At 52.8% G+C, this 12497-nt stretch overlaps 1 protein-coding gene across 1 annotated transcript in view; it reads left to right on the forward strand.

Annotated features, from left to right (window-relative positions):
* Positions 1-12497, forward strand: part of camsap2b (calmodulin regulated spectrin-associated protein family, member 2b) — a gene marked incomplete at both ends in the record, with an annotated part of 190165 nt that overhangs the window by 69959 nt on the left and 107709 nt on the right. The window contains 2 exons of the mRNA XM_084457876.1: positions 6984-7088; positions 7204-7300. Of these exons, the coding sequence (XP_084314002.1) occupies positions 6984-7088; positions 7204-7300 (202 nt within the window). The remainder of the gene's footprint in view (positions 1-6983; positions 7089-7203; positions 7301-12497) is intronic.

Raw genomic sequence — 12497 nt, forward strand, 5'->3', positions numbered from 1 at the left:
GTGCGTGTGTGGTTCTGTGCTTCAGCAGGCTGGTTTTATGGTGGGCTTGTATGGTGGTCTTGACATTGTAGAAGTAAAATGTTCTGTCAAAATAACGTGAGGCTCCTTTTACAAATGACTGAGTCATCGTTTGCGTCTCCAGCATTAATGTGTTCAACATGGAGGACGCTCAGCGCCATGTGTTCTTTCCTGCTACACTGAGCTGCAGGGACGTGCACAGATAGACAGGAGGTGGTGCTAGAGTTGCCAATTTTGCCAGCCCCCCCACCCCCGCACACACCCGTGCCCCTCCCCTCCCTCTCTTCCTTTGTCAATGGTAAACGCGAAAAGCGCGTTTCCCCATCCAGAGTGCCCAAGTGATGACCGCTAACCAGCCAGGTAACACATAAACAAAACTAGTGTATTGTTTGCCCCCTAAGCCTCAGATGCCAAACTATAACCTGCATGTATTTGTCTCTGTTGTGAAATAAGTCTCATACAGCGCCAAACAGCTGAGCCTAAATTAGCCGACTGCCCACCTGCCTAACAAGCTAGACGCTAGTCATAATCAATTAATGGATTTAATGTAATGATGACTTGTTATTGTTGGTATGTGAAGCTTAAGCTATCAGTATACAAGCTGAATATTTAGTATTACAGAATGTAGTAGCCTAACCTTATGCTTAAACAGGGCTGCCAAGTCCCAGACACACGCGTTTCAGCCTCTTCACTCGCTCACACGCCACACTTCACTATTCTCACGCAGAGAAATGACCAACCCCTACATACTACAGGCCTGTAGCCAGGGAGAAATGACCCCTCCATACTACAGGCCTGTAGCCAGGGAGAAATGACCCCTCCATACTACAGGCCCATAGCCAGGGGGAAATGACCCCTCCATACTACAGGCCCGTAGCCAGGGAGAAATGACCCCTCCATACTACAGGCCCATAGCCAGGGAGAAATGACCCCTACATACTACAGGCCCATAGCCAGGGAGAAATGACCCCTCCATACTACAGGCCCATAGCCAGGGAGAAATGACCCCTCCATACTACAGGCCCGTAGCCAGGGAGAAATGACCCCTCCATACTACAGGCCCGTAGCCAGGGGGGGGATCGGGTGGATCGAACGAATCGAACAGGGCAAAAGCCCCCCCCCCCACCCCCTGGTCAACAACTCGCGCGACAATCAAAATCCCTGTCAGCACCTCTGAGAACAACTCGTGCACCAATCAAAATACAAATTATCTGTCAGCACCCCCCCCCCGTCAACATCTCGCCGCGCTAGGTGCCCACATTTTTCACTGAGCACCTGCCCCCCAAAATGTCTGTGCACGCCACTGCTGAGCTGCATTCCAGCTGGCACGTCTTTCCTTCTTGAAGCATGAAGAAATATCAGGGCAATATTTAGCTTTGACATTAACACACACACACGCACACACACACACACGCACACACACACACACGCACACACACACACACACACCTGCATCATCGTAGTGACCTAGCAACACGGCCTTTCCCCTGGCCGTTCCATTGATGGGTCTGATCACAGAATATAGTTTCTCTCTCGCTGCCCTCTGGTGGATGTCTGCTGTCTTTACACCAACAGAGAGTCCTACTAGTATCAAAGATTATGGAATGCCAAGAGGCGACACTCTCTTCTTCATTCATTCTGCTATGGAACCAAAACGCCCAGGGGCTGTGCCATTTTGGACTGTCAAGTTGATGCTCACCTGTGCCGCTCTGTTAGCTGTCATTGTCATGCACTCACCTTTTCATGTTTACACTTGCATTTACTAAATAATAAATAATCAGGAATTCCCACTATTACGATCTCACTCTTTTTTTATTTTTATCTTCATGAAAATATACAATTAAATCTGCACAAATACAAGTTACTCATTCTATATAGACGGATACAGCATGGGGCCTTCAAGCCTGCTACCATGAAGGGGCAGGAAGTGGAACAGGCCACTCACTTTAATACCTGGGAGCAGTTATTCTGGGCTCTCCTCAACGAAGCTGTTTGTTTTTCTGATGACTTATTTTGATAAATGTTCTGTTTCTCTTCTGGTTTGGTTGAGAGATACGGTGGTTTTCCTCCCGCAGGATGTGATGGATTCTGATGCGTAACAATAACTTGACCATGTAGATCAGCGCCTCTTGGCACGCCTTCCTGTCACACACCAATCTGTTACACTCACTCAGAACCTTCATACTACTGGTAAATAACCCCCCCCCCCCCCAAGCCATCTGTGTGTATAACTGACGTGATGCTTTTTCGAAAGTTATTTTCCAGGGCTGTGATTAGATCAACCTGTGCCAGGCTGGGCACTTTAAGGTAGCCTGGTAGGACCATCCCCATCTAGCTCACTGCTTCATCAGCCTGGTAGGACCATCCCCATCTAGCCAGCTCACTGCTTCATCAGCCTGGTAGGACCATCCCCATCTAGTGAGCTCACTGCTTCGCTCCGCAATATCGGTCTGGCCTTCGCCCCATAGAGAGTGATTATGTGGGAGGGGGTACTTGCCTTGACAGACAAACATCTTCAGCCAATCAGCGTTCGGCAAACTTTTGCCAAATCCAGTCGGAAGAACGGCAAAAACGTCTTTTCCACCGAGAAACTCCGCTAGTGCATACTCTTGTTCTTGTTTAAGTGTTGTGATTAAGTCTGTTTCTGCAATAACTGCACTTATAGCTGCGTTTATTCTTCTAACGTTAACGTTACCACTCGTTGCTTCGGGAGCCGGCATGTTTGTTTAGCAAGCGGCAGGGAGACGAACCAATCAGGGGCTGCTTTCCACTGTGGGGCGGGACATCAGTTAAAACACAGTCCCTGATTGGCCCAGTATGGTCTGGATTTTGGCATAATTGCTCTGGAGGAGCTGAAGGCCAGACTATTCTGCGTTAGTGAAACAGAATGTGAGCTCGTGAGAACGGGATGGTCGTACCAGGCTAGGAGAGAGGGAGACAGAGAGAGAAGGGGATGGTGGTACCAGGCTAGGAGAGAGGAGGACAGAGAGAGAAGGGGACGGTCGTACCAGGCTAGGAGAGAGGGGGACAGAGAGAGAAGGGGATGGTGGTACCAGGCTAGGAGAGAGGGGGACAGAGAGAGAAGGGGATGGTGGTACCAGGCTAGGAGAGAGGGGGACAGAGAGAGAAGGGGATGGTGGTACCAGGCTAGGAGAGAGGGGACAGAGAGAGAAGGGGATGGTGGTACCAGGCTAGGAGAGAGGGGGACAGAGAGAGAAGGGGATGGTGGTACCAGGCTAGGAGAGAGGAGGACAGAGAGAGAAGGGGATGGTCGTACCAGGCTAGGAGAGAGGGGGACAGAGAGAGAAGGGGATGGTGGTACCAGGCTAGGAGAGAGGAGGACAGAGAGAGAAGGGGATGGTGGTACCAGGCTAGGAGAGAGGAGGACAGAGAGAGAAGGGGATGGTGGTACCAGGCTAGGAGAGAGGGAGACAGAGAGAGAAGGGGATGGTCGTACCAGGCTAGGAGAGAGAGGGGGACAGAGAGAGAAGGGGATGGTGGTACCAGGCTAGGAGAGAGAGGGGGACAGAGAGAGAAGGGGATGGTGGTACCAGGCTAGGAGAGAGAGGGGGACAGAGAGAGAAGGGGATGGTGGTACCAGGCTAGGAGAGAGAGGGACAGAGAGAGAAGGGGATGGTGGTACCAGGCTAGGAGAGAGGGAGACAGAGAGAGAAGGGGATGGTGATACCAGGCTAGGAGAGAGGGGGACAGAGAGAGAAGGGGATGGTGGTACCAGGCTAGGAGAGAGGGGGACAGAGAGAGAAGGGGATGGTGGTACCAGGCTAGGAGAGAGAGGGACAGAGAGAGAAGGGGATGGTGGTACCAGGCTAGGAGAGAAGGGGATGGTGGTACCAGGCTAGGAGAGAAGGGGATGGTGGTACCAGGCTAGGAGAGAGGGGGACAGAGAGAGAAGGGGATGGTGGTACCAGGCTAGGAGAGAGGGGGACAGAGAGAGAAGGGGATGGTGGTACCAGGCTAGGAGAGAGGGGGACAGAGAGAGAAGGGGATGGTGGTACCAGGCTAGGAGAGAGGGGGACAGAGAGAGAAGGGGATGGTGGTACCAGGCTAGGAGAGAGGGGGACAGAGAGAGAAGGGGATGGTGGTACCAGGCTAGGAGAGAGGAGGACAGAGAGAGAAGGGGACGGTCGTACCAGGCTAGGAGAGAGGAGGACAGAGAGAGAACAGGATGGTGGTACCAGGCTAGGAGAGAGGGGGGCAGAGGGAGAACAGGATGGTGGTACCAGGCTAGGAGAGAGGGGGGCAGAGGGAGGTGGGGGGGATGGTGGTACCAGGCTCACTTTAAGGCCCTTTTCTCCTAGGTTGAGATCAGTGTTCTGTGTGTAACTCAGTTCCGTGGATCATCAGGGACGTCTGTGGTCAAGATGTTATACTCTTCACAATGACTATACTTCTACAACCTTACTACCTTTATACCCAGGAATGTAAACTAGTACATGGCCATCATGGTCAGTTCTGTTTACAGGCACTGATATCGGTGGCGTCATCACTCTCAGCAGGTCAGCACACGCTGTGGAAGGACTCCCTCAGTGGGGTTAACAAGAGACAGCAGCTCAGCATCACTGCTCTGAAAGAACAAAATACAAATCAGGTCAAAATTCAACATATTGCTACATCTATTACAAATTAATCAATTACAATTGAATACGATCGCACCAACAGCAGGGCCTGAGCTGTAGAGGATCCTCAGGGTCAGGCTCATCTTAAATCATAATTGATTAGACATGCTGCTCCTCTCACCTGATATCCTGGATAGCTGGTCCTGGATCAGCTGAGCGCTTTCCCTGACCACCCAGATTCACACTCTCAGGTTCACTAGGGGGGTGATGGAACAGCACGTTGACTCTTCTTGATGGGTAATAAAACACAGGGTGATCATAGTAATGCATGCAGGTCGGGGAATGTGCGCAATAACCGGGAAAAGCTCACATTCCCCGTTTTCTCACATTGACCGTAACATATTATGTTACGGTCAATGTGAGAAAACGGGGAATGTGAGCTTTTCCCGGTTATTGCGCACATTCTCCGACCTCGCGGGGAATGTAGGAGAAACATGTGCGTTTCTCACATCTCCCGGGTAATGTGCACATTCCCCAACCTTGCGGGAGATCAATCAATCAATCAAAGCTTTATTTATATTGTACAGATGTGAGAAATTGGTTAGTATTTCTCACATCTCCCGCAAGGTCGGGGATAGTGCACATTAACCGGGAAATGCTTACAATTCCCGACCTTGCGGTAAATCCAACCGTATGCAAAACCTCTGCGCAGCCGGGTGGTGGGAGAGGGCTCGTGCGCTTAGAACGAGAGGCGCTTGACATTTTGCCCATGGTTTTCGAATACATAGCATCGATTGCATTAATGGAAACATTAAATTGGGTCTAATTATACATGTGTTGAAAGTTAAGATAATTTGCCTACAAGCCGCGAGGCTACGCAACACAATAAGCAAAACAATCTCACTGTTTAACTCGTCCCACTCATGTTTCACTCGCCCTGCACGGCAGGGACAAGAGAAACAATGCACATCTTCTGTTCTCGGCCGTCTTGAATTGAACTGTTACACCACAGAACGAAACTTACAACTAATAGGTTAGTAAAGGACATGTACAAGTTGTTTGTCATCAAAAATTTTTATCTCCATCTTTATTAATTTCTGTGTAAATCTGATCAAACCAAAAAGTGTTTCATTCGTCCCAGTCCTCCTCTTCAGTTAATAACAGTCTGTGGTCTACCTTCAACAGTAATATAGCCTATGCTGCACACAGTGTAAGTAGTATTAGGAGGATACACTGGTGATCAAGTTAACAAACGCAAAAGGAACATTGCAACAACAGGAAGGTGGGAACCTCCAAAGGAACCCTACACGTTAGCTAGCCGAAAGACAGACGAAAAGACGAAAAATCTCTCACAGGTGTGCGCCAGTAACGTTAGCCCAACTACCGTGGGGGCCTCTTATGGTGCACGCCCTCTGAGGCGTCACATAAGCCCTCTCCCACCACCCGGCTGCGCAGAAGTTTTGCATACGGTTGCGCTTTCCTAGATTTACCGCAAGGTCGGGAATTGTAAGCATTTCCCGGTTAATGTGCACAATCTCCGACCGTACGGGAGATGTGAGAAATACTAAACAATTTCTCACATCTCCCGCAAGGTCGGGGAATGTGCACATTACCCGGGAGATGTGAGAAACGCACATGTTTCTCCTACATTCCCCGCGAGGTCGGGGAATGTGCGCAATAACCGTGAAAAGCTCACATTCCCCGTTTTCTCACATTGACCGTAACACATATACAGTTTATGGTGTAAAAATAAATCTGAATAACTTCTCCATCAAAGCACCCTAAAATACAGCAGCACCAAAGACAACTGACCATGAACGCTCGTCCCTGACCACCTCAGTGTTGATGAGGACCTGGTTACTCTCCTGACCACCTCAGGGTTGATGAGGACCTGGTTACTCTCCTGACCACCTCAGGGTTGATGAGGACCTGGTTACTCTCCTGACCACCTCAGGGTTGATGAGGACCTGGTTACTCTCCTGACCACCTCAGTGTTGATGAGGACCTGGTTACTCTCCTGACCACCTCAGTGTTGATGAGGACCTGGTTACTCTCCTGACCACCTCAGGGTTGATGAGGACCTGGTTACTCTCCTGACCACCTCAGTGTAGCTAGCACTGACCGGTCCAAACTTCAATTTCTAAACTTTTGTGAACATTTGCCTGTTAGAATCTTTTGGGAACAGGTGAAAGGCCAGCTCTGGACATGTACTCTGATAGTTCTGACGCTACATGAGCACTCTCTTCAGACGGGTGCCTAAAATTCAACTAAGTGACCCCTCTTGGAATTCCGTACTCTTGCTATTATTGAACAGTATTGAACATGATTGATGATTGGTTTTCTCCGAATTGGTGGAAATGATCTTGTGTTTGTGTGTGTGTTTTAAAGAGTAACTACCTGGTGTTTATGGCTGAGCTCTTCTGGTGGTTCGAGGTGGTGAAGCCCTCGTTCGTTAAGCCCAGAGTCTTCGACCAACAAGGTACAAAGACCATGGTGATAATGATGATGATGATGATGATGATGCCATCTACCTTCATCACACCTCTTGCGTGTGTCTTGGGCTTCCAGGACTTGACCTTGTTGTTCTCGTCACGTGTCCCCCACCCAGATTGGGAGCCGGTCCGCTCTAGAGGCGTGGCTCCTGCCTGTGGCCCAGCCAATCACAGCCAGGCTCCTCACTCTCCTGGCAGTCCGGAACACACCAGGTACGGTACCAGCATGCGGAGGTTCTCCTGTCCATCAAACATGATTCAGTTGCTGCTCCGGACCCCTCTCAGATGGCAGGTCTAGGGACAGAGAGGAGGGGACCGTGTGGAAGCAGCGGCACAGAAAATGACAATAGAACTGTAACCCAGGGACGACAGACAACAGGGTAAAACGCAAGAAACAGGAGTGAGGTTTAATCATGGATGTATTGGGTTTAATGCAAACAATTATAAAGAATAGTGACAAACCAGTAAACCCAAATATGAGGAGGCCAGGCGAACCTCGGGAGAGCTAAGGGGAGGACGACAAAACAGACAGGACCAAAAGAAAAAACAAAACACAATTCCTGCCCTAGATCTACATCCCTGTCACTTCCCTGTCACTACCCTACTCTAGTACAAAATCAGAACAACGTCCTCACTAACTATGCTTACTATCGGTCCCGCCTTGTCTAATCCCCAAAACACAAAATGTCATCCGCCCGGGGGGAAAATAACCTAATGTATTTAGACAGAGATATACTTATCTCTGGGGGGGGGGGACCTACTAGGAGTTGTGAACAGGTATGAAAACAAACACAATACAGCAGGACTAGTGATCAAACTAAACAGCACACAGCAAACAAAGATACAGCAATAATGTGGTCTGACTAACAAAGAATGCCACTACCTAACGAAGAGGGGAGTGGGAGGATTTAAATAACACGCCCTCTGATAGGGCAACAGACGAGCAGGTAGGACGAACCATTGGAGGACGAACCATGCGGGAGCCAGCTGGACAGATAATGGACAGGGCTGAAAACCATGACTGATAAGAGCAGGGAACCGATCCTGGGAGACGACAAAAAAACTGAGGGAGAATAGAAAACAGACAACACAACAGAAGAAGGCCTACAAAAAAACGTGGAACGTAACTGTCGCCATTCTGTCCTGTGTCCTGAGCTCCGGAGAGGTCCGCTGCCTTGACTTCTCATTGATACCAGACAGCCGGACACACAGTTCCCTGTCAGGCAGAGTTTCTCTACCCGGGGTGCATGGATCCCCTGGGGTCCTGGGTATAATTACAAAGGGTTCTTCAATCAATCAATCAATCAATCAATCAATCAATCGATCGATCGATCAATCAGCCAATCAATCAATCAATCAATACTTTATTTATCACATTTCCTGCAAATTGCAACGCAATGTGCTTTACAGAAACACGACATGAAACAATAACAGACAAATCAAAACAACAACAGACAATACAGCGAGGTGTTTAAAAGGCGAGATTAAATAGATACGTTTTGAGGTCTCGCTTGAACGTCTCCAGGGTCTCAGTCAATCTGAGGCTCTCTGGCAGTGTTCCCCAGTCTGGGGGCATATAGTGGCAGAAGGCTGCCTCTCCATGCCTCTTCGTCCTGGCTGCTGGGACTGCCTCTCCATGCCTCTTCGTCCTGGCTGCTGGGACTGTCAGAAGTTCGGCACCAGAGGACCTCAGGGATCTTGCTGGTGTATATCTAACAAGCATGTCAGACATATATTTTGGAGCACGGTTGTGGAGTGATTTATAAACCAGTAGAAGAATCTAGAAGTCTATTCTGAAGCTGACAGGTAGCCAATGCAGAGCCTTCAGGACGGGTGTGATGTGAGCACTCCGTCTGGATTTTGTAAGGACTCGTGCCGCGGCGTTTTGTATAATTTGCAGACCATTGATGGTTTTCTTTGGTAGGCCACAAAAGAGGGCATTGCAATAGTCCAGTCTGCTGGTTATAAATGCATGCATAAGTCTTTCAGTGTCGGCCTTCGAAAGGAAGGATTGCACTTTTGCTATGTTTCTTAAATGATAGAAAGATACGCTAGTTATGTTATTGACATGAGATTCAAAGTTGAGATCAGAGTCGACTATGACACCTAGATTTCTAACCTGGTTTTTGGTGTTTAGTGCCAGTGTATTTAAATGTGTAGATAATCTCCCTCTTTCTGTTTTATCACCTATGACCATTATCTCTGTTTTACCTTGATTGAGCTGGAGAAAGTTGTGTGTCATCCATGCATTTATATCAGCGATACAGTTGACCAGGCAGTCAACCGACCTGTAGCTATTGGGAGCTTGTTAGAGTTCGGTTTTGGGACCCAGGCGCAACAGGAAAGGAGGAGGCAAGGAACGGTAAAGCCCGGAGGGGCGATTTAATAAGATCACAAAGGGGGATGTGGTAGTCGTACAGCCGATGGTCAGGCAGGAGCGTGGTAGTCGTACAGGCGATGGTCAGGCAGGAGCGGGGTTGTCGTACAGGCGATGGTCAGGCAGGAGCGGGGTTGTCGTACAGGCGATGGTCAGGCAGGAGCGGGGTTGTCGTACAGGCGATGTTCAGGCAGGAGCGGGGTTGTCGTACAGGCGATGGTCAGGCAGGAGCGGGGTCGTACAGGCGATGGTCAGGCAGGAGCGGGGTAATCGTACAGACGTGGGTCAGGCAGGAGCGGGGTCGTACAGGCGATGGTCAGGCAGGAGCGGGGTAATCGTACAGACGTGGGTCAGGCAGGAACTGGAGAGATGAGGAGGGGAGGCAGGGTGAGTGAGAGTAATCACAAACGGGGAACGGGAAAAAACACTACAAAATACGGGTAAGGAGATTGTAGGCTAGGCTATACTTTACCACAAGAGTATTATGGTAAGATCTGGCGATGAGTGGAGTGTAGACCAGGTTCTTATAGAGGTTGAAGGTGATTGCAGAACGAGGGACAGGTGTGGTGATGATAATTGGAAACCGGTGAGTAGAGCCGCGCCCGCGTCATCGTCGGAGACGAGCGCGCCGTTCTTGTCTTTGCGCACGGGCCGATGTGCTGGGCATGTCGGGATCCAACTCTTCGTCATCGGAGAGGGAGGAGACTGCCGAGTCCGCGGAGCTGGCCGGAGACGGGGAACGCCCGGCAGTGAGGGGAAACTCCGGCGAGTCAGAACGTTGTATGCCCGGGCCGATGCGACGTGCGGTAGAGCGCGTAGGACGCCCCGAGCGCGCAGCGGGCCCAGAGGGGAGAGAGGGAGGCGGTTGTGGAGGCGAGGGCATGCGAGCCGTAACAGGACCCCCCCCCCGAGGGGAGCCACCTGGCGACCGACCGGGGGCGTCAGGATGGGCCCGGTAGAAGTCCCGGAGGAGAGACGGGTCCATAATGAGCTGCCTGGAGATCCAGCTGCACTCCTCGGGGCCGTACCCCTCCCAATCCGCCAGGTATTGGAACCCCCGACCCCGGCGGCGCACCTTCAGCAGCCGCCGAACCGTCCACTGGGGATGCCCGTCGACCATCTGGGGAGGCGGAGGAGCTGGGGCAGAAGGCATGAGAGGACTCGAGGAGACAGGTTTGATCTTGGACACATGGAATACAGGGTGTACCCGCATGGAAGCAGGGAGCTTAAGACGTACCGCAGCCGGGTTCAGGACACGGTCGATCTCGAAGGGCCCAACGAAGCGCGGAGCCAGCTTCCTGGAGGGAACCTGGAGCGGAAGATCAGCAGTGGAGAGGTAGACACGTTGACCGGGCCGATACGCCGGAGCAGGAGTGCGGCGGCGGTTGGCCCCGCGGCAGGAGCGCTCGTTGGAGCGGAGCAGGGCCCTGCGGACCTCCCTCCAGACACGGCGACAGCGGCTGAGGTGGGCCTGGACGGAGGGGACGGAGGCCTCCGACTCCTGGAGAGAGAACAGCGGGGGCTGGTACCCGAGGGATGACTCGAACGGAGACCTGCCAGTGGCAGCGCTGGTCAGGGCATTGAGGGAGTATTCGACCCAGGGTAGGTCCTTGCTCCAGGAGGTGGGGTGGAGAGCCGACACACAGCGGAGAGCGGACTCCAGGCTCTGGTTGGCCCGTTCGGCCTGGCCGTTGGTCTGCGGGTGGTAGCCAGAGGGAGGCTGATGGTGGCGCCGATCTCCTTGCAGAAGGCCCTCCAGACCTGGGAGGTGAATTGAGGCCCACGGTCCGAGACAATGTCTCCGGGGAGACCGTGGAGCCGGTAGACATGTTGGACGAGGAGTTCAGCTGTCTCCGCAGAGGACGGGAGCTTGGGGAGCGCCACCAGATGGACCGCCTTGGAGAACCGGTCCACCACGGTGAGGATGACCGTGTTGCCCCTGGAGGGGGGAAGACCGGTGATGAAGTCCAGGGCGATGTGGGACCAGGGACGGCTGGGGACCGGGAGAGGACGCAGGAGGCCAGCCGGGGGCTGGTGAGACGCCTTGCTGCGGGAGCAGACGGGACAGGCGACCACAAACTCCCGGACGTCGGACCTCATGGAGGGCCACCAGAACCGTCGGCTCAGGAAGGAGAAGGTGCGGTGAACCCCGGGATGGCACGCAAACCGGCTGGCATGGCCCCACTGGAGCACCCGGGACCGGACCGAGTCAGGCACGAAGAGCCTGCGAGGAGGAACGTTGGCCGGACTGGGTTGGGCGCGTTGGGCCTGCCTCACCACTGCCTCGATGTTCATTGTGACCACCCCTATGACACGCGAGACCGGCAGGATGGACTCAGGCTCCGCGGGGGGCGCCTCGGGCGCGTGGAGGCGGGACAGCGCGTCGGCCTTGGCGTTGCGGGAGCCGGGCCGGAAGGTGAGGGTGAAATCAAACCTCCCGAGGAACTGGGACCACCGCACCTGGCGGGAGTTGAGGCGCTTGGCCGCCCGGATGAAGGTCAGGTTCTTATGGTCTGACCAGACGAGGGTGGTGTGTTCGGCGCCCTCAAGCCAGTGGCGCCACTCCTCCAAGGCCCCCACCACCGCCAACAACTCTCTGTTCCCGATGTCGTAATTCACCTCCGCTGGGGAGAACCGGCGGGAGAGGAAGGCACAGGGGTGCAACTTCTGGTCCTCCCCTGACCGCTGGGACAGAACAGCACCGATGCCTGTGTCCGATGCGTCCACCTCGACCACGAACTGCCTGGAGGGGTCAGGATGGAGAAGGACCGGGGCGGTGGTGAAGCACTTCTTGAGCGCGGAGAAGGCAGCGCTGGCAGCCGGTGTCCAGACGAACGGACGCAGGGATGAGGTGAGGTGGGTGAGGGGAGCTGCTACCCGGCTGTAGTCCCGTATGAAACGGCGGTAAAAGTTGGCGAAGCCAAGGAAGCTCTGAAGTTGCCTCCGGGTCGTGGGTTGAGGCCATTCGACCACGGTCTTGATCTTGCGGGGGTCGGGTCGCGTCAGGCCTCCCTCCACAATGAGCCCCAGGAA

The sequence above is a fragment of the Borostomias antarcticus genome (genome assembly GCF_949987555.1).
Source record: "Borostomias antarcticus genome assembly, chromosome: 24".
In the NCBI taxonomy this organism is placed as follows: Eukaryota; Metazoa; Chordata; class Actinopteri; order Stomiiformes; family Stomiidae; genus Borostomias; species Borostomias antarcticus.